The sequence below is a fragment of the Scomber scombrus genome, chromosome 1 (assembly GCF_963691925.1).
Source record: "Scomber scombrus chromosome 1, fScoSco1.1, whole genome shotgun sequence".
Lineage (NCBI taxonomy): Eukaryota > Metazoa > Chordata > Actinopteri > Scombriformes > Scombridae > Scomber > Scomber scombrus.
The window spans coordinates 12,390,435-12,417,692 of record NC_084970.1 but is presented as its reverse complement, the minus strand read 5'-3'; the positions used below and the strand labels follow the sequence as shown (position 1 = coordinate 12,417,692).

Here is a 27,258-nt window from a genome sequence, read left to right as displayed (position 1 = left end):
CAGGTCTTTTCTATGCTTATTAAGATGTTTGCACATCCATAGTGTGTGTGTGTGTGTGTGTGTGTGTGTGTGTGTGTGTGTGTGTGTGTGTGTGTGTGCCTGTCTGTCTGTCTGTCTGTCTGTCTGTCTGTCTGTCTGTCTGTCTGTCTGTCTGTCTGTCTGTCTGTCTGTCTGTCTGTCTGTTCTCTGTCTGTCTGTCCGTCCGTCTGCCTGTCTGTCTGCCTGCCTGTACTTTTTTGAAAAAGCAGTACAAAGGAACGGGTCAGTCTGTTCTTCAAAGCACATTGAGCACTTTTACTGTTTCATATTACTGTATGCTGCAGTGCTGACCCACAATTGTTATGCTCTCTAATCAGTCCAGAGGTGTTCATATGTGTGAGACTCCTAAGAATTACAGTTTAGGTTTCTCTTGTCTTGTGAGTCAAGTGGATATACTGTATATGCTAACATGTTCCCTTCTCATGTTTTAATTTGCATTACAGAGCATGACAAGCACCGCCTATGCAAAAGTACTGAATACATGAATCTTCACTTCAAAGTCAAATGGTTCCATAATGAGTACGTCCGTGACCTGCCGGCCTTCAAAGGTGTTTCGCCCGAGTATTCTTTGTAAGTGACCTCTCTTTTCACACATGTACTGTACATGTAGAGACACACAAACATGCATACACACATACTGTATATACATACACATTCTGTATGAGGAAAAGTATGCAGACATTACACTGGAGGCCTAATTGGAAACTGCAGAAAGGATAGAATTTAATCTTAAAACAAGCCAGGTTACAAAACACTAAAATGATGATAAGACTGACTGACGTAGAGCAGAGAGAAACATAGCAAAATAATTGTTCAGTTGCTTCAGGATGAAATTTCATTGCAGTTCAGTTTTCATTTCTTAACGTAATTATTGCCGGTCCTTACCAGCTAAGAAATTGTTGGTGTCAGCAAAACAAAATGTTAACAAGACCAAGAGTCTACAGCCATGCTAGCGGCTCTGTTAGGTGCCACTTATGCTCAGTGGTATGGGGGAAGTAAATGCTAAGAAATCTGAGTTTAGCACGTTAGAGTAGCATGCTAGCATTTGCTGATTAGCACTAAACATGAACTACGCTGAGGCTGACGGTATTATGTCATTAGTTTTACAGGTATTTAGTCTTCAACCTCACTGCTAGACGCCAATAAATCTTACACAATGGTCCTTTAAGACTGAATCTGTAAACCTGTCATATTCCGATAATCTGCGGTGGCATTTTATTACACCAAGCCTCTAAACAAGCTGATCATAAATTGTTTTGGATGAGGAGACAAATTTATAGCATAAAAGCAGGTTTTTGTTCTTCTTTTCACATATCCCTGTTTTCCATTATGCATGCATAATCATGTGCAGCAAAGCAGGAATAGCTGCAATATAACACGTGTAATGCAAGCAGGGAATGCAATGCCCTCACCCATCCTGCCAGTCTTTCAGAGTAATGACTCACCCTCCCCCTTTCCAGCACTGTCACTCAAACACCATCCCTAGCAGGATTGATTCTTCCAGAGGCACACACACACACACACACACACACACACACACACACATACACACACACACACACACACACACACACACACACACACACACACACACACACACACACACACACACACTCCTTCTCTTTTACCACACCCACATTTATTGGCTCTCCCTCCTGTGGCATATGCCCTTAGCCAGAGTACAAAGCTGTTTTGGGGGGACATCCGTGGCCTCTGAGGACAAGCTCAGGCATTATATAAAACAAGGAAATGGCAAAGTGAAACAGACAGAACAACATTATTATTCCTATAACAAATGTACTTCCTTACCCGACGTATCCGTCCTGGCCTGTCCTGTCCTTTGCTGTCCTCTGTCTCAGCCTTGCAGTCTAATCTGTTGACACAAACTGAAACCTGATATCAATGCATGCATAAATTGCAGCTTTAGCCAAAACAACACCGAAATCTGCTAGGTCTTTTCGATATACCTTTTTGAGTAAAGTGTAATCAGTTTTCAGTCCAGACCACCTGGGACCGTGGTCAGGGTGTGTGATGTCAGGGTGTATGCCAATTTTTTTTCGTGTGGTCCCTGCTTTCCTGCCTGTAATGCCACTGCCTAAAGTTCATTATATTTTACTACACTGTATGACTACTGCAAACATTACATTTCATTTGAAATTAAAATTTTAATAGTAATGTTAATTGCTCTGGACAAAATGGACATCTGCAGGCCAACCTGGCACCAATGTTTAATTGCTACTTTTCTTTTTTATTCTGTTTTACATCTGTTTTTACATAGCTATAATTGAAACACTTGTTTATTTGTACAATCATTTCGGGAATATCGGGTGCTTTGACCATCTCACCTTTCCCCACATTGAGTTTCCAACTGCCCAAGTATCCCATATCCTTTAACTCATGTCATCTATGCCTACGTGACAAAATGCTGTTACCCTACACTAATTAGCTTATTGACATGTACCACTGATGCTAGTTTAGCCACGTTCTTTGGCAAAAATGTCAGAATGCAAGGGCAATAGATAATACAGATATGTCATAGGGTAGGGTTTGTTTGGCTACAATAGTCAGTAAACCAGTGGTTCTCAAAGGCTTTTGTTTGTTAGCACATTTATGGTGTAGTGTGTTTGCTGTATAAGCCTGACAGCTGAAACACAGCATGAAGCAGAATTGCACACCTTGCGTCCATGCCATGGTGCAGGTGAAGGTATGAGCACATACACTAGGGCTGCAGATGGACTGAGAGCATTATCCAGCCCCACCCACTCCCTCAGCCCCTTCTACATCCACACACAGGCAGCAGCAAGGGTTGGGGTGGTCCAGAATTAAATGAATTGCATTTCCTGATGAGATTTTTTTCCTCTGTCAGAAAGAGTCGGGGCTAGTCAAATAACCCGGGAGCCTAATGTTGACAACGCCAATGTGCATTGGTTTCCGTATGAGTTTTAAATGATAAAAAGCCCTGGCCTTAGAATCATCTTCTCATAGTATACCGTGATACATCTGGTGCTTGAATTGAGCCAAAATCTAGACTTCAAACAATGATTTTTTTTTTGTTTTGTTTTGTTTTGTTAGGTGGTTCGAGCCATTTGTCATTCAGTGGCTTGCTGAGAATGAGGATGTTGCCATGGATTTCGTCAATGGAGCGCTGGAAAGGGACAAGAAAGATGGAGTGAGTACTGCCTTAAATTATTTATTAATATAAAACTTTACATTTAACCAGCTGAGAAACTTAAGACTGCTTCCTTATTCACAAGGAAAACAAATGAAATTCACCTCTTGATGAAGAGGATATGGGGGTTAAAATAAATTTCACACAGTCAAAAACCCTCTTTGCCTAGAGGCATTGTAAGATAAGAATATGAATGAAATGCAAATTAAAAATGGATAAAAAACAGGATATTTTGTTTCAGGGCAGGAAAAGGCACCGAAGGATATTAAGCAATATTAAAACAAAAAGGGGAAAAGATTCACAAAACATTTGGCACAGAAATTGTTGACCCACCTGAAACACTAGTTTTTGTACATATGTGTTCATATGTATCTGAATGAAGGGGTCTGTATGTATTTTTTTTGTATATAATTTCATGAAGAAACACTTACAGTTACTTCTAATAAATGCTCCAAAAGGCATTTTATAGGGACTCCATATATTTTATGTGTCTACGTGAATTTACAAGTCGTGGAGTATCTAATCTGTATTGATTTTGACCATGTCTTTTTTATTTGTCCTTTACAAGTTTTTCTGACTTGTAGTGAAGTGAAAGAGATATTAAATGGCTGCAGTACTCCTCTAAATGTTCCACAGCCTGATTATGAAGTCTCATAAGTTCCTTTAGCTGATAAAGAAAAAGATAACTAAGCTATTGGTTTCCTTCTCAATCATGCTTCATGTCTATTGACTCCATAAAGCTCACATACCTCCTGGCTTTCATTTTTCATTAGCATGAACTTGAAATGTAATCCAGGATTTCCACCGGATACAATTAAAAGTGAAAACCATGAACCATCTTTACTTAGATATATGGAATATGTGATTAAATATGATTTTAATGTCAATCATGAATACATTTTTCATTTATTGTAAGGCCCAACTACACATTTGAGAGATTTAAGTTTCAGAGAGTTAAGTGGCATGTTATTAGTATCAGCTAATCGTACAGACTGTGCCTCCTCGCAGCAGTGCATGGTGAGCAATATACGGTCATTACAGAGTAATTGTTACAACAATTGATTGTTCTCTTAAAGATCTGAGATTTTACATCTGTCATCTCTCTTTTCCTTCTCTCAACCCCTACATCACCCTCTCTACACGCCTGCCTCTGTGTCAAACTCTCTTTCCTGCTACAGTTCCAGCAGACCTCAGAGCACGCCCTATTTTCCTGTTCAGTGGTGGATGTGTTCACTCAACTAAACCAGAGTTTTGAGATTATCAAAAAGCTGGAGTGTCCAAACCCACAGGCTCTGGCTCACTTCATGTGCCGCTTTGCGAAGGTCAGGCTCTTTTGAAAGCTTACAGTGAAACCTGAATACTCCTGTAGGGAGTAATAACTCACAGTTATAGACTATCTAAGAAGACTCTTTGGCATATTTATTCTGTTTTATATAATATTGTTATTAAGTTTTGACTGCTTAAAGTTTCTCAGTATTATCTAGTGCTTCAATAATAGAACAGCAAACAAATTATAATTATAATGCTGTCTCTCTACTTCCCTGCAGACTATCAACAAGGTTCTTCTGCAATATGCTGCAATCATATCCAAGGACTTTCCTTTGTATCTGAGTAAGGAGAATGTGGTAAGTGCCCACTCAAAGTCTGCAAATGTTTATAGAAAGGAATACTTTGAGTTGGATTTTTCTTTTCTTTTTTTTGTTGGTATAAATACAAATATGTTAAGCCAGATGATGGTGCATCCATGATGACTGTCTCTATCTGCAGTTGGCATGGGGACCATATGGCAAATGTTTCAGATAGCAGCCTAGTCTGTTGTATGCTTAGCCCTACCCTGTCTTCCGTAATGCACTTAACAAAGTGTCTCTATTAACCCAGATGCATTTATTCACCCTGTAGCCCATAGCTGATGGGGTAAAGTCATTGGTATTTTCTGAGCTCTCTGTCCATTGTTTAATGTGATGGATGGCTAAACACAGAGCCTTTTGAGTGGCCTAATTATCCACACTGGTTTTTGAAGTTGAAGTGAAAGATAACACATGGGGTACTAGCAGGGGAGGCAGATGTTTCTTAACAGTTCTGACAAGCTCATTACAATTGTTCCACAGAAAACATGAAATGTCTCTCCTTGAGACAGGACTGAAGGGACAGATGATGGAAAAAAGGAAATAAAAGTGGCACATGGAGTTATACAGTGGCAGGGTTACATCAAATTTAAGCTAAACTCTGTAACAGAGGTCTTTAATTGGCAACCGCAGTCCAATGCCTGACCTGTAACTGATGAAAAGTTGAGGATTGCTAAATTTTTTCCAAGCGCTTTATTTTAACAGGCACGGCTTCTCCAGCTATTACGGCAAAAGTGGAGCAGCGCTCAGAAACTCACAGACCACTGTGCATAGCGAGTCTTCTCATGTGATGCTAATCAGCCAATCAAATCTGTGCATTCAGACAGGAGAGCGACTTGTCTGTCAGTGAGATACACACAGAGAAAAGAGGAGAGACAGAGAGGTGGCAGATAAGAGCCAAAACTAAGCACTTTATTTAAGAAGCACGATCAAGCTTTCTGCAATGCACTTTATTGTAAAATGCCATGTTTATTTCATATAAGAAAAGAAAATGTATTTATCTTATCCTTTTTTTAGTCCTATTTTAATTATTTATTTGAATCCCACAAGTTCAGTGTAAATCCTAATAAATGAATTCTACTGTATTTCTATGACAGTCTACAATCTACCCACTAGACACAGATGCTGATGTAACTACAATGCTAATTCAAGGTACTGAAAAAGAACACAGACATTATGATGTTCAGCACCTTCACTTGAGGAAATTTTCACAAATTGGACCTCAATGAATTTTAATTGAATACCCCTGCTTTATAATGTTTTTTCTTAATGATTTAAAAGAAATACAGTGCATGCAGTCATACAAAGAATATGCTTTGTGACCCAAACAATTACTGTAATTCACTTAGTCTGACATGTGGAACAATACTTCTAGTTGCACTCAGAACATTTTGGCAGTGCATTGCTTAGCTATAGCATGCTTGTATGCTTGTCAGCTTAGCCAAGATAGCCTGGTTACTCTGTAGTGTGGCTGCTGTCAGAATGACAAAGTAGAGACCCATATCACTGACCAAATGCATCACTATTATTAAAATATGCTCTGTTATCTCTGCAGTGAAACAATCAACCTTATCTCCGTACCCCTCCCCTCTCTGTGATGATCAGCTTTTCACTCTGCCTTTGAGTGAAGCTGTTCAGAACAACAATAAAAACAATCGACTTTCACATAGTCAAACAGCATGTTGTAAGAACCAGTTCTGAGAGAAAAATGTAGTTGCTGTAACAGAAGTGGTTTGGTTCCTTAACTGATATATTATTATGACATCGTCTGATTATTAATACTGGAGCATCAGTGTGAAAGCAGCATGCTACTGTTGTATCTTATTTGAACTAGGCCTACTTTATATACTGTTAGACCATAAATCAGCATAACACAGTTGTCAGAAGGTGTCCTGACGCCTTACAAGAAATACAAACAAATATATTTTTGGATATTTACAATTTTTAATGATGAACCAAAATGTTATTATACAGCTGGGCCTATTCTGCCCTATTTTTTTCTGCTGTACCAAAATCGTGGTAAACCATAACCTCAAAACTGAAGTACATACTGAACCGTGGATTTTGTGAACTGTTACACCCCTACATATTTTCTCCAAAGTGAAAGTACCAGCAAGGCTAGATTGTAATGTATTCAGTCCAGTTGCTCAATCCACTACTCTATATTTTTTAATCGCTCTCAAGCTAGAAACATGTAGCTGAAATCTATGTTGCTTTTATTCAGATTTGGAATATTTAATCACTCCCATACAAATATGCTCATAAATCTAATAGAGAGCAAGCCATTATGCTGTCGCAGAGACACTATTGGTTGCTTTGTGGATTGAAAACACCAATCATCCTATTTCTGTGGGGCACAGAATTGTCATGTTACTGCTATCCATTACCACTGTCATAATTTTTGGGGTGTTGTATTTTTGTCAGTTGTTTTTTGGACAGATAATGTACATAATATGTGACTGACTGAAAACGCTGAAGAATTACTCACATTCTCTATAAAAAGCAGTGTGATTAATGTCTGTCATCTGTTAAACTTGTTGTGGAGCTGAGAATCAATAATGCCTGACATATTCAGTGCAGACATTTCTCTCCCCATTGTATTATGTATTGCGTTTCCCTGCTGACTGTCAGTGTCACGCAGAAACCTTGCATCTCTGTATTGATGATGTGTCAGGAAATCAAAACCGATGGATTTTACTGTTGTTACCCTTTTGATTTTTCTGATGTCTTTGAATGTGTTTTCAATTAAATGGGCTATTCTCAAGCTCACAAACTGTTACAGTATTGTACCAAGAACTGTAAAATAAAAAATAAAATAAAAAACCCAACAATTTTTTATGTACTTTTTGAGGAATGTCAGCATCATATATACTATATGATATATAATATATCTGACATTCTTCTGGCACATTCATTCAACACTTTAGTTACATTTATTCTTGTATTTTTACAGCCCTGCATCATTCTCAACAACATCCAGCAGCTCCGTGTCCAACTGGAGAAGATGTTCGAGTCTATGGGTGGCAAACAGGTCTGTACCTACATAAGTGTATCTGCCTGCTATATCTGCGTCCAGTTTTGGGACAATTCATTTTCAATTCTATTTTTTACCCTATATAAATAAAATATATATTTTACACCATATATAAATTATTAGAATGCAAATCTGCATTGATCCATGCAGACAAATTCCCTTTACATCTGTGCCCTTCCACTGGAAGGGCAAACCACAAGGTTAGATACAATACAACGTCCCTCAGCTGGAGACTGTCTTGCTCAATGGCACTTCTGCAGGACTGATACCAGTTATATATATGAAGGCTTAAACTTACATCCTCAGATCAGCACTCTGTTGAGAAATAAATGTCATGATTATGTGAACAATAATTTTAGATTACATTTATTTGAAGTGAAAGTGAATTGACCCCATGGGTGTTGTGATGTAATCCCTCCCTCAGTTCTGTACGTTACCATCTAATAGACTAATGTGACATGTACTTCAGTTTGCTAATATCACATTTATGATTACTACGTCGATAAGTATTCTTACCCCATTACTGTTTCCTCACCTCTAACCCCCCCTGTGTATAACATGTGTTGCTTTAACATTTTTGTAAATATTGAGTTAAACACTTTGAATCTGTGTGCTGGGTTTGAAACACCATTGAATATTTCCCCTGTCAACCTGTCAGTCTGTCAGTCTAACGTGAGAAGCAGCCCCCACGACTTCTTATGACTTACACGCATGTTTCTCTCCAGTATCTAACGCCTGTCTTGCCTTGCATTTTGTCTCCTGTCGTTGTGTCTTCTGTTTCCCCCATTTCCTTTTTGTGCTCTCTCTCTCTGTCTCCAGGAGGAGGGGGTTGTGTCCTTCTGTAAGGTGTGTGCAATAGGACTAGTCAACACCCCTTCCCACCATTTACTGAATGATACGAAAAAGCACGCCCCCTCCCCCCTCCCTCCCACCCCTTACGCTCCTACGCTTCTCACCCCACCCCCAACCCTTCCAGCAGCATGTGCCACAGAGCATACGGAATCTGAATTACCCATCACCCCTCTAGACAGGCTGCTGAAGCTCACCATCCCCACATACTGGGGATAGTAGCTCAACCCAAAGGATCCCGTCTTTATTTTTAGCTTGCTTTTTTTCTGTCCGCTGATACTCTGTCCATGGCTAATTTAGAGTTGTGATATTTATTTTAGTTTATTGTCTCCCCTCCTCATTTTTTCCCCTGGCCGTTAAGAGGGGAGTCAGAGACTAACCAAGTTGCTGGCTGTGGTTTTGATCATCTCTATCTATTCCCCAGGCTGCGGTCACAAAATGCTTAAGAAATAATTTTTCAGACCGTGTTTAATGAGCTTCTCAAAAACTTACAAATCTCTCCAGCTGTGCCCTCAGCTGAGCTGATGCTACCTCCTCATAAGCTGTTTTCTAAGATGAACTCCTGACAATGTCCAGAGAATCAGGTCTGGACATTGTCTAGAGTAGCCCTTTCACACATGTAGCACACAACAGGAGACTGTCCGTGTCAGACATGTTCTCGCCTACTGGAAATACTCCATTTGGTTTAGGTGAGGGATGGTGCCTCGGTAGAGCATGCAAAAGGCAGGACATGATGCCAAAAGTGAGCTTCGGTTATAATGTGGCTTTTTTAAGCCTTTCACCAGAAATAAAACAGCTTTCATTTTATGAGAAATCACAAGAAGTCCCATCCTCCATTAGCATTCATCCAACACCAGCTGCATTATAGAAATGTCAATCAAAATCCCCACTCGCTTACTCTGAATTCTCTGACAAATGACCTGCTGTATTCACACATGGGCTCAATCGGACATTAAACAGACTTTGTAATAGGGAGGTGGCCTGGTAAAATCTGTTGAATTTCCTGTCCAACTGAGCTGGACATTTACATTCTCACATACAGCTCCTTCAGCTAATGTCTGGATAACTTCAGGGTTGCAGTACATGTTTGAAAGAAGTTAGCAGATCCCGCCATTATTGTCTGATGAATAATGACTCCCAAAGTCTTTACTGTACATCCCTTCAAAAAGTCAAACTGTGAATATCCACTGTTAGTGGACAATCATGTATATATTTAAGAATGCCTCTGTGTGACTTAAGTAATTTCTCTTGAATGCTAATTAAACATCCAAGGTGTTTTTAAGGTGAAAGTTTTCCATTAGGTTCCTCTCTGCACAGCAGCCTATTCATTACAGAATAGTTCCCTATCAGCAATTAACTCCCAGAGAGCCAATGTAATTACCAAGAGCTGTTATCATAGTGTTACCAATAACTGAGATTAGCAATAATCTCTTACAGTGCCCGCATTTAAAGAACGATCACGGACTGATCTCCCCAGATCGGTATCAGGCTTTATTTTGGTTGTCACCCTGTTTGCTAATATGCTTTTCTCACTTTAGAGATGGTGGTTTATTAAACCTTTATTTACTTGGCATTGTTAGTAATTTAGGACAAACTGTGTTTCAGAGTAACAAACTGCCAGTGAGTAGATATTGTTGAAACAGGCAAAGAGAAGCAAAGCTGGGCTGCTGTTGATAGGCTGTCAGCCAGGGTAGAGTTTGTACATTCTGCAAGACTGGATAACAGTCAGTGTTGAGTGGAACTAGCTGCCATATTGGAGCCACGTGCTTCATAGATTGTAAACTTAATGTTTCCTTTGCATTAAGTTTAATTCCTTGAATAAAAAATGGCTTCAGTTGCTAAGTGCAATAAATGTATAAGAATTTCTTGTGTGTGACATACGGACAGCTTAAACTAGTTTCTGCAAATGGTGAGTGCAAAACATTAATACAGGATCTATTCATTGTACCCCATATATATTTATATAAATGGCATTTATCATTCGATTCTCAGCATCATATCCCATTTCCAGGCTAATCCTCGACTTTATCTCTAACATGACATTTAGAGAGATTAATCTTTGATATTTTCCCTTTAAAAAACAACCTCACTTTGCAAGACATAGAAATGACTTGCCAGTGACATAGAAATGTCTGCACATGCCTTTGAATGAAGGCCCTTCTGATGGTATTGCAGTCTTCAGGTAGACATTTGACTGGCGCATCAGTAACCATACAGAGTCACAACGTAATGTTCTCCTCTCAGTTGGTGACATGTGCCTTGGTTTATCTAACAGCATGTTGATGTCCTTCTCCAGCATTCCCATTAATACACACTGTTCTTGAAAAAACGAGAATCTCAATTTCAGGGACTGCTGGGCTACAGATTAGAGGCCAGTCTAAAACTTTCCTCAGGCCAACAGGACTGATAAAAGACCACGGCCTGCAGTATTTTTCTGCTATCACTTGAAAAGATGTTATCCGTTACTTGAACAGTGAAATAACATCTCCAACCTTTATGGGCAATTTTCTCTGTGACAGAAAAATCTTGCATGCTGCAATCATGTCTATTGAAGTGACAGCAGTGTGAAACATTGGTGCAAGTGAACACACACACACATATATATATATATGGAGGATATATATATATATATATATATATATATATATATATATATATATATATACACACACACACACACACACATAGATCTATTCTGTTTGTGCTGCAGATACAGGCATGTCTGCAGAATCACAATGTCTATAAAAGGTTTAGTTTACACATCCTCTCCCCAGCTGAGCCATCCGCCATTAGCATGTGTGAGATGATGTCTTAGCTTATCAGGTCTAATGCGATGATATGTCATGCATGTGGTACAGTGCCTGGCCCCACACATCCATCTCAGGCACTCAGCCTTAGCAGCGTGTGTTCTCCACCCCCATCCAAAACATCAATATTTGGACATGTTACATGGCAAACATAATTCATATGCACTGAGACAAACAGTAACGCAGATACACTCATACATGCAGGTAATGACACAAATATACACATATGTCTGCTCAGATATTCAATATTCACCCATGCATCTTCTCAGAATCTCACCAAAATCACAGATGAGTACAAACATGAATGCAAACATGACCCAACATACGCATCCATCACATGCACATCCATAAATATGGTGCTCCGGAAAGCCAACACATGCCATGCATGTTTTTATAGAAATTGTGCATTGGAGATTGTGTCTGATTTGTCACTATATCATAGATTTTTAGGCACACAGTACATGAATTTAAGAAAGCATTATACTGCCATCTCGTAAATTAAAACAACATTGAATAGCTGCATACTTAAATGAATTCAGTAATGAAACAAACAAGACCAAAGTTTTCCCCTGCAGCAACAATTTTGTTACTGAACATAAAAAGGCAGCATGAACATCTGTAGATTCTAGGCTTTATGAATATATATGACAGTATGCTTTATTCTCCTGAGATGTTACAATGTTAAGGCTGGCTGACAGCACACTCTTATTGCTGAAACTGTGTAGTAGTGCACAGAAATCTTTCCTTTTGAGAGACCACAAGCTGGCTGTTTCTTTGCTGACACCATGTTTCATGACTCGGCAAACAGTCATGATCGCAGAGCTCAGAGGTGATCCGTCCATTTGTATTCAGAACGTTGCTCGGCACAGATGGCAGGCAGGATGAGTGGGAGGCCACCAGCGAGGCAGGTTACCTCTCTTCTGTGACTGTCGTCCTTCCCAACACCCCCACCCCAGTTGAGGCATCCTCCAGAGTTCTAGTCAGTGTGGGCCAGTGTATGGAGTTTAAAGATTTAGTAACTGTCTTTCTCCCACTGACAGCTGGATGCAGAGGCCAGTGATCTGCTCAAGGAGCTGCAGAATAAACTCAACACGGTGCTTGATGAGCTCAGCGGAGTGTTCGGCTCCAGGTGAGCATTAGTGTGTGCATGCGTGTCTGTGTGGGATCATGTTCATTAAGGCGAAGGTCTCCATCAAACAAATTGTACCACAAGATTGCTTAGGTATTGACAGACATGCACTCAAAATATAATTGACTCCAGCTCTTGCTGTGCGCACAGCAAGTTTTTAAACATCTCAGCTTGAACAAAAGACAACCCTGCTATAATACCACTTCAATAACCTAATAGGACCAACAGGAGCAAGCTTGCAATTCCTCAAAATTGCTACCTGTGACTGCTACATCCTAACATACAAAATGTGTTAAATGATGGTTATGTTTTCCATCACCCAGTTTCAAACCTGTGATCGAGGACTGTGTGAAGCAGATGAACCAGGAGTTGGTCCAGATGAAAGGTTCAGCTAAAGGGAGCAACGCTGCCATGGATGCAGAAACTGTTCTCCGGCCTCTTATGGATCTTCTGGATAAAAAGTGGGTATCTGCTGAATGCAAGGTTTGAGTTTAACCTCTGACATGCAAGACAGTTTTACACTTTGGTCTACATTAAGTACCACCCTCTGTTGAAAGTGTTTGATACAAATATTAGAGTAAAAAGGCTCAGTCATCTATTGCTGTCATGTTTGAGTGTTTTGTTCTCAAAGCTGATGAATAGTTTGAACAGTAATCTATGACACTTGCCAGTACAGCACCCTCTCAGATGATGTTGCTGGGGGGGAGGGGGGGGGGGGGGGGGACCATAGTGATAATATGGTTCAGCTGAGCTCTGGAAATCGCTCTCAGCAATTTGTCAAAGCAACATTGAGGCCAATGGGGTATTACAGGGAATCCTCTTAATGATATGGAAATACCAAATCCTTCCTCCTGTCTCTGAGACCCTACTTGTACAATAGGGTGAGATTAAAGCATAAAGCTGCTGCATTTATTCTGTGACCCACAGGTGTTGTTCATTACTGAATAATATTATTTATAAAGACGTCATCACATGGAGCCGTAAGCCATGTTGGCTTACTTTAAAACATATGCTTCAAGTGTTTATTTGACAAATGCCCTTCTTTTGATGCTTTGCAGTTTGATGTTATTTGCCAAGATTTGTGAGAAGACTGTGCTGAAACGAGTCCTCAAAGAGCTATGGAAGATTGTGCTGAACACCATCGAGAGAACCATTGTTCTGCCTCCTCTGAGTGACCAGAGTGTGAGTTTGATCATTTATCTGTTTCTTTCCCTTCCTGTAACTCTTTCTGAGTGGCCTCTACTTCCCTCATGTTGTTCACCTGTCTGTCTCTGTTGTCCTCCATCGGTTCAGCTCTTTCCTGCTCCCTCATAGCATAACATTTTACAGTGCAGGACATAAAACAACATCTCGAAATACTCACACACTAACAGCACATTTTTTCAAACTTCCTTCTGTAAGAGGCCGGTATCCATTTTTTACTTCAGGAATATCTCATTTACACATTTTGTTGTTATTGTTTGAAACACATTTGCAATTTAATGGCATAATTTCCAGCAGTTTTCAAACACTTCCCTCTCTCTTTTACTTAGAGTTTCCAAAATAACCGTGGCAGCTAAACACTATTACAGATATGAATTCATATTTTGGTCACTTTGTAATCATGCAATGTAATAATTTTTCTATTCATATACTTATCTGTTGAGTCTTTATGCTATAATGGAAAAAATATGTGTTTCTCCAACAGCAAGGGGCTCAGATGATCTTCAATGCAGCAAAGGACTTGGGACAGCTGTCCAAACTGAAGGTAATTTTTAGATAAGCCTGGGGTGGGTGCTCATCACTACACATAGCCTCTACAGTCTGAACAGGGATTTCTAACAACATAGTTGTCATCTCAGTAAAATTTGTATTATGGCTGCAGTCCACATGCACGCTGATCTCTATTTGTACTGAACATGGATTATGCATTGTATAATTAACTGTCTATCACTGACATTATAGATAACTACAGCCCCAACAAGAAATTCACTAGAGCCTGTTAACATGTATGCCTATTCAGATAAAAAAGGAAATATCAGAATTTTACAGTCTGTTATTGGCTAGTCAGATATATAGATAAATATCAATATGAAAACACCATGACAAGTTACCAAAAATATAGATATTTTTCTGTCATACATAATATACAAGTTAAGGGATCTAATCATGCAGTCCAATACATCTCCCATGACTCCCACATTCTTCCATATCTCTAGAGGGATTTGGATCGAATTCAACCAATCTGCTCTCATCTGAGCAGTAAAACATGCAGCATGTTTACAATATTCTGCACTTAGATTTACATTATGTGCAAATTTGGATAGATGAATTATGTCATTTGGAAGCCTACAGAAGAGGAGCTGCTATGCACCTAATATGCTGGTAGCCAGCTGCGGTTAAAAAACGAAAAGAAGAAGAAGAAGCATGTAAGCTATTGTATGCTCTGACATTATACAGTGAAGCTCAGTGTAACACTAGGCCAAGCTGGTATCTAATTGTTGATGTGACCTGAGGATGTTTAATCCCTCGGGTTTTGTGTAGTGAGGCATTGGAATGGATCAATGGTTACACTGTGGTTTTACTAACAACCGTGATATGACAGTACCTCAGAGAGGTACTTTACCTCTGAGTCATAGAGACGATGTGAGCTGAATGTGAGTTTATCTGCATTCATAGCAGCGTGTTTACCAGTTGGTTTGTCCATACTCATGTTTGTGGTGTTTGTGAGGCTCAGATGTCCTTTGAGGCAACATCTGGGTACTACTACACAGATGGGTGTGTTTGTGTCTCCTTCCCAGAGCATTAAGGTGGTTTATCATCCTCTTGTTAGCTCTGATCCTGAATGATCTTCATCTCATTTTAATGAATTATTCTATTCATGTCGTCCAATATGTTTATTTTTATCACTAATGCATTTACTTCAGGGGTTATCATGCAAAATGAATTCCTGTTATTTATTACATTACATTATTTATTATTCAAGTGCGGACCTTTAACCCAAGTAATGGCATAGGTTCATAGAACAGAAGAGCTACTCAGGCTATTATCCGAAGGAAATAATGCTGTGTGCAGGTCCACTTTGAATATCACAAAATTTGACCTCCATAAATCCCATCTGCATATAACAATATGTTACAGAGGGGGATGGCATTGTGTAATCTCCTTCTGACAATTCATTCCTGAATTCATCTGGAGGAGAATAATCTCTTTAAAAAAGAGTTTTCGATTTGCACCATCAAAATTAATTGAGAAAAATTAGTAAGTATTTTCATCAGAGAAGAAGCCCAGTGTCTGCACATGTTTTCACTGGATGAGGAGATTACTGGAACCCATTCAATAAAAATTAAGTGGGCCCATTGCAGTTTTCCGAATAAAACAGATGTCATCTTTGCATAAATCTTGAAGTGTCTCCCTCTAGCTTTCTAAAATCTTTAAAACAGACTTGTTGTTGATTAAATCTACATTGTAGAAAATATGTGCAGCCCCTAATTTTAGGGATGTGAATTTTCACAGCACGGCAGCCATATATGCCTCCTCTAAAGTGGGTATATTATTGGATCTTTTCAACCAGCACAAAGCTTTTCCAAAATGCGGTTACTTTTCAGAACATTTGTAGCAATTCTTGCAATGGTGATTTGGTTCATGGTATCTTGTCTATAATTTATTAAATACACATATGGAAAATAAGGCTGTGTCAGAAGTTGTTCAATGTCATCAATTCAAAAATAAAGAAAACTTCAATTAGAATTGAGAAAACATTTCTCATGGTTAGAATAAAACCTTTAGCTGTGTGAGACAGCAAGGTTCAAATTAGGCAGACACACTCTTACTTGTGCTGCTTTGTGAACAGTAAATGTTCAATCTCATAACTCATGACTCACCTAAGGCAATTACCATAATGCTGAAAAAAACATCTGTGACTTGTCGACCAGCTGTAGTATTTGACTTTATCTGGTATCCTTCCAGGAACACGTCACTCGAGAGGAAGCCAGAAGTCTGACTCCACGACAGTGTGCAGCCATGGACCTTGTGCTCCCCACCATCAAGGTGAGTTTTATGTTGATTATACTGTTCGCTGTAAGAGAGACAGCTGGATGGGTAAATTTATCATATACCTTTATCAACTACAGCACAGCCACACAAATCAAATCAGAGCGGAACTATGCAAATTTACTTAAATGAGCAGTTGATTAATCAAGGACAAAGAAAACCTGTGGGTTTCAGTGTAGGATGTTGTGGCTCATGTAATGTGCGTAGAACATCACACGTTGAGGTTTTATTACCCCAACTCTTCTATTTCCCTCTGTTTCTCTGGTGCATATACATTAAAAAGCAGAGTAAGCATTAATACTGGAAGTTAAGTAGACTTGGAGTGTATTCATGTTTATGTCCAGATATTCATGTTCTGGAAAAAGGTGTACTTTGAGAGAAATTATATTCTTAATGATCACTTTACAAACTACACAGGAGACTTTTAACAAGGGCTGGTACGATTTTTTTTTTTTAATCTATGTACTGTTATAAAATTAATATCTCTTTGATGTGTCTTGATGAGACATTCAGTGGCTGCAAGAAAATGATGCATCCAAAAAACCTTTCAACATTCTCTGAAATAATACCATAATGATTTTAGAATTAATGAAATTATGCTAGGCCCATCTGAGGATATGTAATTGATATCAACAACGAAAGAAAGACGACTGTTTGTTGTGAAGGGATATGAGACAATTTCGAGACCAAACCTCTGTTCTACAGAGACACGAGGAGAGTTATAGTGAGGTACCACTGGGGTGAACACTACATCATAAAGTGCAGAGCAAACTAATTGATACTGCTGTCTCCAAGGAAACTACCTGCATGTTTCAGATCAATCATGTCGCCAGAATTCCAATGAGGATATTCAATTAACACAGTTCAGTAATGCCTTAGGAGAGTTGGGCAATCAGCTCAAAAAACAGTATGCAGAGAGTTATGCACATTATATTTTTCATATTACTGGCACAACATCCTAAAACATTTCATACTGTATGTATGAAGTAGCCAACACACACACACACACACACACACACACACATATATATATATAGACACACATAGACATATATGTGTTCAGATGAATATCAGCAAAGATTATTATTTGTGTTAATACCTCAATGCCTGTTTTCCCTCTGAAAACATTTGATCCAGACTGAACTTTGAACCTGTGAAAGCTAATGGTTAGGATAATTAATAAATGCACTGGCCTATGTAGGGGTCCATATGGGACAAAGTTGCATGCAGTTCATTGGACTGATTCCCAATAATGCACAGTTTGCATCTTTCTTTCAACTCTGACCTATAAGTGATTGTAGAATAAAAACAACTGTTCCATCTGTCCCTCCAAATCCAGCTTTGATATACTAAATACATTTTTACAGATTACATATACAGATATATATGAGAGTATGTGTTACTTACTCATCACATAGACTAAAATCTAGAGAAGAGTGTAGCCCCACATTGTTCACCACAAGATGCAAGCCCCTGTAAAGCCCTGTGAAAAGAGAGGAATAAAAGAAAAAAGTAATCAATGAAAGGAACAAGGAAAAAAGAAAGTAAACAAGAACAAAAAACAGAAATGAAAAAAATGAAGGCTAGGAGGAGGGAAGAAAAGAAGATAACAGTGAAAAAAATAAAGAAGGCTATAAGGACAGAACAGAAGGAAAGTGAGAACAGAAAGAGTAAAGAAGACAAAGAAAGAAGTCTGGCAGGTAATTTTGCCAGAGGCAGTGTGACTTGGTCGACTTGTCCGAGGGAGTGCAGCACTGCAGGCTTGCAGCAACACAGGGCTTCTGACACAATGCAATGCTTTCTCCGACTAATAACACTGTCTTGTCGGTTGTGATGCCATGCCAAATTGAATAAAATGGCATTTGTTATTTGAATAAATGTCATTATAACCACACCTTCTGAGTTTAAAGATGAAAGCAGCAAGATAGTGGGGAAAAAACTATTGAATATACATAAATACTGGACTCATAATTCTTCCTGTATCATGTTGGGAAATCCTGAGTCTGGGAAACCTTGAACATCAGAATGCAGCTTCTACTTACCCAACTCATAATTTCATCCAATGCCACCATCATCAATGGTTTAGAAGAATTACAGTTTTATAACTGTGAGCTTAGCTTTGGTTTATTGCCCATTTGTGCCGAAAAACTATTGTTGTAGTCAAGACCACCTAACCCAAGACCAAGACCAGAGCATACTAAGACCAAGACAAGACCAAGACTTTAAGGGGCGAGACCGAGTCAACATTGTCAAAAAAGTGAGAATTCTACTTTATGTTTATTACTGAGGTTGTACTAAGTGTTGGTGTACTGGGGTGCATTATATTGACTGGTGTTCCTAGTATTTTGCCTCATGTATGTTAATGGAGTGGACAAAATATTAGGAACACCATTCAATATAATGTAATAATACACCACCATCACCCACTATGACCTAAATAATAAACATACAGTAGAATTATCACTTTTTGACAATGTTTACAAAAACTGAACATGTATAAACTTCATAAAAGTAGAATTTAAAGCAGAGATGCTGTATTGGATTGAATTAGACTGCACAGGCGGTGTACCTATTGAAGTGGCCGGTGAGAGTATATAGCATGATGAGAGAAAAACGTTTACCGTTTCATATTTTGCTGTATCGCTTATATCCTGAAATCATACTCCTTACGGCAGTATTTTTCATCATTTGGAATCTTTTTTCATGCAGATTATGTTGTTAACTTTGTGAGTTATATTATGACAACTCTTCACCTTGTCTGTCTCTGCTGCACGGAGGGCTCAGCTCCGGCCCGCTGAGACACAGGAGCGAGCGAGTGAATGAAGAGAGGGAGCGGTGACAGTAAGAAAGCCAGTGAATCAGATCAGTAAAGCGTTATTTTCTGGTTGTTACACAGCGGTTATGTTCAACAGTACAATCAAATTCCCCACACACCTCCACCCAACCCTGCAGCTCTGCCTTTAACCTCTCTTATAGCCTTCTGTCATGTCGAAGTCTGTTCAACAAATAAAAAAATTAAAGATGTAATGCAGCTGTGGTCTCGACTGGTCTTGAGAAAAAATCCCGAGTCCAGCTAGTCCAAAACCAAATAAAAATGTGGTGGATTCCGAGACAAAACCGAAAAAACATGTGGTCAATTCCGAGACAAGACCAAGACCGATCTCGAGTACTACAACACTACAAAAATCATAAAATGTACTTATTGTTTTCAGTCCGCTAGTTCTTATATTATTATGCGCAGTTTCTCTTTGACTGTGTGCTATATTTTTTCCTCTTGATGAACTCCAGCCATGACTCACCCCCTGCATGCCAGATTACATACAGTTCATAAAAGGCACATGTCGTCAAATTTTGTGACTCATAAGTCACTTGTGAGGCAGAAAACTCTGCCGAGTCAGTGCCCAAGTACTGACCTGACACGAGTCAGAAACACGGATACAGTGAGGTTTTTTTAAAACTCAGATCATGACTTGACAAACTCTGCCAAAACCCCAATAACAACCCTCTGTTGTTGTAATGATGTGTTATAGAGGAGAGATAGCTAAACACATAAGAAGCACAAATGAATAAAAGATTTCAAGTTTTTAGAAGAGTGTCTCCAAGAACTTCTTTTCAGTAACACCTCTGTTGTTAGTAAGATCTGTTCATGGCCAGCCTCCTACCTTCCACATGTGGGGGTAGTGACAGCACTTGAAAAGAAAGCAGAGCCTTGTTTGTCCTGAGCTATCAGGCTTATCAGCACAAATGTACATTAACCATCCAAGCATCTGATTTAAATGCACGGTAATTAGCCACAAAAGTGGCTATTACTGCTGTCTCTTGTCTGGTCTCTTTATGTGTTTGCTCCTCCTTGTAAAATACATACTGTCCATATAATCGTAGGCTGTTTCTCAGACAACTGCCTCCTGCTGTTATGTGTAAGTTCAGAGGAGTTTGCCATTATGATCCAAAGTTTTTTTTGTCCTTGTGAAATCATAAATGTGAGTGGGTCTGTCCTCTCTCTTTTTCCTTTTTTTGTAGCAATACTTCCATGCCGGAGGCAACGGGCTGAAGAAAACTTTCCTCGAAAAGAGCCCCGATATGAAGTCCCTCAAATATGCTCTCAGCCTTTACACTCAACCTACAGATGCCTTGATCAAGAAATATATATGCACCCAAACCTCTCAAGGTAAGTCGGCATTACTGTTAGCTGAAAGCAGGCTCAATTACATTTCATTTTAGGAAGTAGTACTACCACAGCATACACAATTGTGAAAAACCGTTGGCTTATTTTCTGTGTCCATAAAAAAAAGTGATGCGAAAAGATGCTTATATGGTGAAAGCACAATTAAAGACACAAACCTGATTCAGGATAATTGTACTTGATAAACTATGGTAGTGAGTTGGTTTATCCACAATGTATTTTTTGCTACTGTTGTTCACCATGTCTGCAGCCTTTCACTCTTATAAGCATATACCTTTTTAAGTGATAAATGAAAAGCCCTCTTACTTCCAGATCGATTGAAAATTAATATGTGACTCCAGTCCTGGCTTGTTTTGACATCAGCGATGTGCTGTTTTCCCATTAGTCGTAGCTCACTTTACAGTATGTGTTTCCTGAGGATCAGGGTGGAATCGCTCTGTGTCACTTCATTTTCTTTAGGCTTATGTGTGCAGTGGACTTTGCAGAGATTGCATGTGTCCCCTCAATGTGTAAGTCGTTTGTCTCTTTCACTGTAAATGGATAAAAAAAAAACAAATGAGCAAAGTTATCTTTGGCCTCCTCATCCCTTACCCTGAAGGGCTTGAATGTTCCCATGGTCCTTTGCCCTCTCTCTGGCTCTCTCTCATTAGCAACACATAAAAACCACATCATGACAAATTTATAAGATGTGTAGTATAAATCTGTAAGGTCCCTCTTACGCTCTCTTTCTCCCTCTCTTTCTCTCTCTCTCTCTCTCTCTCTCTCTCTCTCTCTCTCTCTCTCTCTCTCTCTCTCTCTCTCTCTCTCTCTCTCTCTCTCTCTCTCTCTCTCTCTCTCTTCTCTCTCTCTCTCCCTCTCTCTCCCTCTCTCCGTCATCACTGACCCACTTTTATGTGTTGTTGTCTCATTCATCTGCCTCTATATGAAACTTTTTTTCCCCCCTCGTCTCTTTCTGTAACAAGGCGGAAACACCTCCAGGTGTCCAGAGAGATTGAAGAGGGAATTCAGCCCAGTGTGGCGTTGAAGCTTTAAGCTCCTGGTTGCCTTAGTTTGTTCAGCCTTGCAGAACGCTGCATATAGGCATGCGGCAGGAAGCAGAATGGGAATGGGAGAAAGCTAGTCAGTCAGTCAGCCAGCAGGCCAACCAGCGTTGCCATTCTCACTAACTGACAGATGGGCCTAGACGTGCAATGTTTCCTTCTGTGCTATTTTGAGATTGCTCGATGTGATTCTCTTTCCCGCCCTTCTCTAAATGTCTGGTAGTTTTCGCTGGAAGAGTCATGAGCCGTCCCACACAAGAATCAAACCCAGCATTTTTAAATACCGGCAGCAGCATTACAACCATAGTTACAGCCATACGGCTCAATTTTCTTGCTTTGTGTGTGACAAAAAGCCAAATACAGCAGCAAGTACACCACTGCCTCAATGTCCTCCATTGTTTATGTGTTTTGTGTCGCGTATAAAACGAAGTCACGGCAGTTTCGCGGAGCCGTGCTATGACGACCCCGCCCACGTTGAGTAGGTACTTTTTTGTAATGGAAAAGTAACCGTGCCGAGTCGAGGCGAGGCGAGGCGAGGCGAGGCGAGGCGAGGCGAGGCGAGGCGAAGCGAGGCGAGTTTTGCTGAAACTGTGTAGTGGAAAAGCGCCATAAGTAGAGGTAGTGAGGTGGTTGATGTGCATTAGGTCAGTTAAGAGTGGGGGGATGTGTTGATGCTTGATGTAGCACAATGGAGACTGTTTCATTAATCACCAACCCTAGTGCTCTGACAGAGACCCCGGCATGCACTAGTTTATTCTTTCCAATAGTGCGCTTGGAAGCATATATGTGTCTCTCTGCTTGTTAAGGAGCAGGCTGAGCTCATATTCTGCTCTATGCTTCAATGGAAAAACAGTACTAGAACAAATGTAGCACATAATCATTCATTCAGTCATTTTACATGATCATTTCACAACATCAAAGTAACCCTCTGCCATTTGTCACTTTGTGTGGGCTTTGGGTAACATCTTTATCGTTTGACACAGCAAAAGGGAAATTTTCAGTGAATTAAAGCACAGCTCTGCAGCAATTAATGGCTACAGCTCACCCTTCTTATCTGTTAGTTCATTTTGTTAGCATTTTTCTCTCTTAATCTCCTGACCCTCCTCCCCACCACCTTTGTTTTATCTATGTCTGCTTTCCTTTATCTTCTTTATGCACCATTCATCTTATTAACACCCTGCTGTACGTCCCTCAAACGCTCAATTCTGGTGTCTGCTGTGTGTATGGATGCTCATCATTTCACAAAGGTTCTAAACTTGCTGTTTAGTGTACCAGCAGCAAAATATATTTCTGAAAACAAAGAGACTATATATATTTACAACATCATTTCACTAGATAGCTGGAATAAATGAGCTCACATGTCCAGGGCTTAATTATGCAGCAGCACTCTTTTGCTCAGGGTATCATTACAATAAATCACAAGGCTTGTTTTTTCATTACCAGCCATAATGGGCATTGCATGTTTGGCACATATTGATTAGCTTTTGGATCAACATGCCCCTTCATCAACCACACCAGCAATTGCCTTTCAGTGTTCAACATCTGTTTGTCCTGGTTTGGGTGAAACATAGGGCTTTTTTTTACAAGCAGCTGAAGTGGGTAGGACTGCCTGTATCAGGCAAAGTGAGACACATGGTCAGCAATCAATTTAATTGTTTCCTGGCAACAGCACGTCCTGGTGTGATTGAAACTGTAATGCTGCCGTAAGTGCACAGGCTGTGTTGCCCTGGGTGTGTACCCCTTTACGTTATCTGTCCCCGGTCTACCTTTTTTCTGATAAGTTGTTTTACTTTGATTTCTACTCAAGCTGTCTGCATGCAGTCAAACCCAGTATTCTGTTTGTTTTCCTAGCGCTCAAGAGTTGAGCAGTTTGATGATTTCATGCATAGTACATTATTTATTTAATGCATCCTCCACACCATCTGCCTCTTCCGTGGCCTTCAAACCAGGCAGATTATTTCATGTCCCTTGTTTCATGTGTTTTTTCTTGTTGTTACTGTTGTGCTTGTTCAGCCTGAAGCTAAAGGAACTCTGGATCTGATTGCTACTGGTCTGCCATGGGGGTGAAATGGAGTGTTCTTCCCTTATGTTTTTTCTTGGGTTTAGTTTTTTTAGCTTTGACACACAGAGAGGTGTTTATGCAAAGCTTTTTGGATCAATACCATGGATACCTCATCTACAAAAAAAAGAAAAGAAAAAAGAAAAAGCTGCACCCTCAATTTTCGATTCCATCCTCTCTTAACAATCTCACTATTTCTCTCACTGGCTCCTTTTCTTCCACTCCTCCATTCCCTCTGATTTTCATACCTCTTTCCAATTCTCCTGTTGCTGTTTTGGTGTGTCTCCAGGTCAGTCATCCAACGGATCAGTGGGGGAGGTGTCGATGCAAGTGAATCTCATCTCTCACCCTGGCACTGGAGAGCACAAAGTCAGCGTGAAGGGTGAGCTTTCCTTATAATCTGACTCTGTATTCGTCATTTCTATTCAAATGTATTCACACCTGCAAATGTTCAAAGACTCATCGTGGACAGCTCATGATGATAATCTCATTTGTGCAGTAATCCTGCTGGGGCCACGAGAAGCAGCATTGTTGTGTGTATTGTGGGAACTCCCTTTAGAGACAAAAAAAAGGAAATTAACATCTGTAAGATTGCTGATGACATAATTAAAGTAATTATGCAGACAATCAAGACCATAACCACAATGTGGGTTGTACTGTTTTCATTACAGGCGGTCACTTTATGATTTATATATTTGAAATATCTGTAGTTCTTCACCAACTGAGAGTATGATATGAATGAAACACTCGCCTCATTTATATTAAAGCACAAGTGTATTTTACTTGTTCAGATTCCTGCTGTCTTTTGTATTTACAGATGCTTGTTATTCATTTTTAATGCTTTATTCTGTGTTTGTGTCTCATTGCAAGCTGGAGAGCAATATACAGAGTATTGTGTAATTTCTTTGTTTAAATAAGCAGCCCTGTATTTTAGAAGTCTATTTCTATAATCACACACTTTGTCAGCAACAAAAAACTGACTCAGCTGAAAACATCACCTGCATTACTGCAATAATATCTGTTCCACCTCCTACAGCTGCACCATATGCACTACAGCTGGCAATCAGCTGTAATCAGCCGACAGCAGTGACACGTCAGTGTGAGTGCCAGTTAGGTTACTATGGCAATCACATATCATAATGATAGATATTTAAGGAAAATCCATCCACAGACACTGTGACATGTCGTCAGTCTGGTCAGTCCGCTGCAACCATTGCGCCCATCAGTATCTCTGATGCACATGAAGGAAATGGTGCCTTTTTGAAGTCAGTGCAAAATGGTGAACCTTGAAAAAAATCCTTGCAGTTTGATGCACAGGCACTGACACCAACATATGCTTACCCTAAATGTTCCAGATAACGTGAAAGGTTATTGGTATCACACTCTATTGTACAGGCTCTGACAGTATCTCAGCTTTATCTACATATAGCCAGTTATGTTGAAACAAGATAAATGTATTCTGAAAAAAATGGGGCCAGTTTTTTACACTGCATTGCAAATAGTCAACATTTGACTTGGATTTTCCTTTACTTTCTCCCAAACTATACCTACAATTATGTTGATATTTCCTTCTGCATCTCTCAGTGGTCGCAGTGAACAACCTCATCTGGCAGACCAATGCCATGTTCCGGCCCTTTGTAGAGGTCAACGCCGTGGGACCCCACCTGGCTGACAAGAAGCGCAAATTCAGCACCAAGACCAAGAATAACAATTGGTCACCAAAGTACAATGAAACATTCCAATAGTGAGTAATCCACACACATCCATATTATAATAAAGTAACTTTACCTGCCTGCATACAACCTACAAAACAGTGTGCAACATTAACCTATATGCTACTTTATTCAGTATGCTATTTCCAGACTACAAAAGCAGGGACCTACTGTATATACTACATAATACCAATAATGTCAAAATCCTTCTCATTGTGAGTAGAAGGTGACTGCTTGACCGGCATTTCTGTTCTTTATATTGAAGCAGTTCAAGGAAGTCAAGTGACTGCTTTAGCAAGCTATAGGCTTGCCCCCTCTTAGAGCACTGTAATTCTCTGAGCCAGGCAAGTTGCTGCAACACCAGTGTGATTAGTACAGGCCCACTGCTGCAAGCATATAAATTTACTCCTGGCATTGTCATTTGAATTTTAAGAAGCCGTTAAGTTGCAGAGGATAATTAGAAAACAGCCTAAAGAAAAAGCTGGCTCAGAGTAATGACTCATTTGAATAGAAACATCAATTTCACGCGCAAAACATGATTGAATCGTCTCGTCACAGTCAAACACACAATAAGGCGGCTTTTCTTTGGAGAAATGTCACCCAGCCAGACTCTTTTACTGACACATTATATTCAACTGCGAACAAAGCCCAACATCAGAGTCCAAATTGGTTTGAAATTGGTTTGCTCTCATGCACTATTCTTTTAGAATGAGACTTTGGGCTTCTCATCAAATTTGAACAATTAGAAAAGTACATCAAAGTCAATTTAGTACACCTTTAAGTGACTTACATCTTACTTGATACTTGCTGAAATGTTATGAAGACATTTTCTGGCATTTTTATTTTTAATTCAGGGTAAATCTAAAAAATTCCCTTTTTTAAATACAGATGCACCACTGTCTAGTGAAACATTTCTTATTTTTCATGTTTGAAGTCTTGGAAATCACCTTTCTGACCACTCCCCCTGTCATTTCTCTCAGTGTTCTGAGTAATGAACATGGTCCGGAGGCCTACGAGCTGCATGTCTCAGTGAAGGACTACTGCTTTGCCCGTGAGGACCGCATCATTGGCATGACGGTCATCCAACTCAGAGAACTGGCGGACAAGGGGAGCTGCTCCGCCTGCTACCCCCTGGTGAAGAGCGTCTGCATGGACGAAACGGGCCTCACCATCATGAGGATACTCTCTCAAAGGACCAACGACGAGGTAGCCAAGGAGTTTGTGCGTCTCAAGACAGACACACGCTCGACGGAGGAAGTATCATAATGTGAAGAAAAAATGCAGTATTAAAAGAGTTGTGTTGTCTTAAGTGAGAGAGAGCTAGAGAATGGAGGAGAAGAGAAAGAGTTGTTCTTTCGAGATAGAAGCTGGAAACGGCAGGAGGAGGAGATTGTCCAAAGAGAACGGGAGGAGGCCCACATGGGCAAGGCAGAGAAAGAGAGACAGAGAGAGCGAGAGAGAGTTGTGTTTGTTTGTTTTTGTGCATGTGCGTAAAACATCTGTTGGAATGTTCATTTTAAACTACAGTATGTACAAGTGTTTACTTACCGTATGCTTACTATTAAGTACTATATTCTACG

General features: G+C 39.8%; 1 protein-coding gene across 1 annotated transcript in view; it reads left to right on the top strand.

Annotated features, from left to right (window-relative positions):
• Positions 1-26,944, top strand: part of LOC133979611 (protein unc-13 homolog C) — a 102,365-nt gene extending 75,421 nt beyond the window's left edge. The window contains exons 19-32 of the mRNA XM_062418165.1: positions 483-609; positions 3,112-3,208; positions 4,387-4,530; positions 4,756-4,833; positions 7,787-7,864; positions 12,564-12,652; positions 12,976-13,113; positions 13,711-13,834; positions 14,340-14,399; positions 16,601-16,681; positions 20,705-20,852; positions 24,256-24,348; positions 25,551-25,710; positions 26,659-26,944. Of these exons, the coding sequence (XP_062274149.1) occupies positions 483-609; positions 3,112-3,208; positions 4,387-4,530; positions 4,756-4,833; positions 7,787-7,864; positions 12,564-12,652; positions 12,976-13,113; positions 13,711-13,834; positions 14,340-14,399; positions 16,601-16,681; positions 20,705-20,852; positions 24,256-24,348; positions 25,551-25,710; positions 26,659-26,944 (1,703 nt within the window). The remainder of the gene's footprint in view (positions 1-482; positions 610-3,111; positions 3,209-4,386; positions 4,531-4,755; positions 4,834-7,786; positions 7,865-12,563; positions 12,653-12,975; positions 13,114-13,710; positions 13,835-14,339; positions 14,400-16,600; positions 16,682-20,704; positions 20,853-24,255; positions 24,349-25,550; positions 25,711-26,658) is intronic.
• The last annotated feature ends 314 nt before the right edge of the window (positions 26,945-27,258 follow it).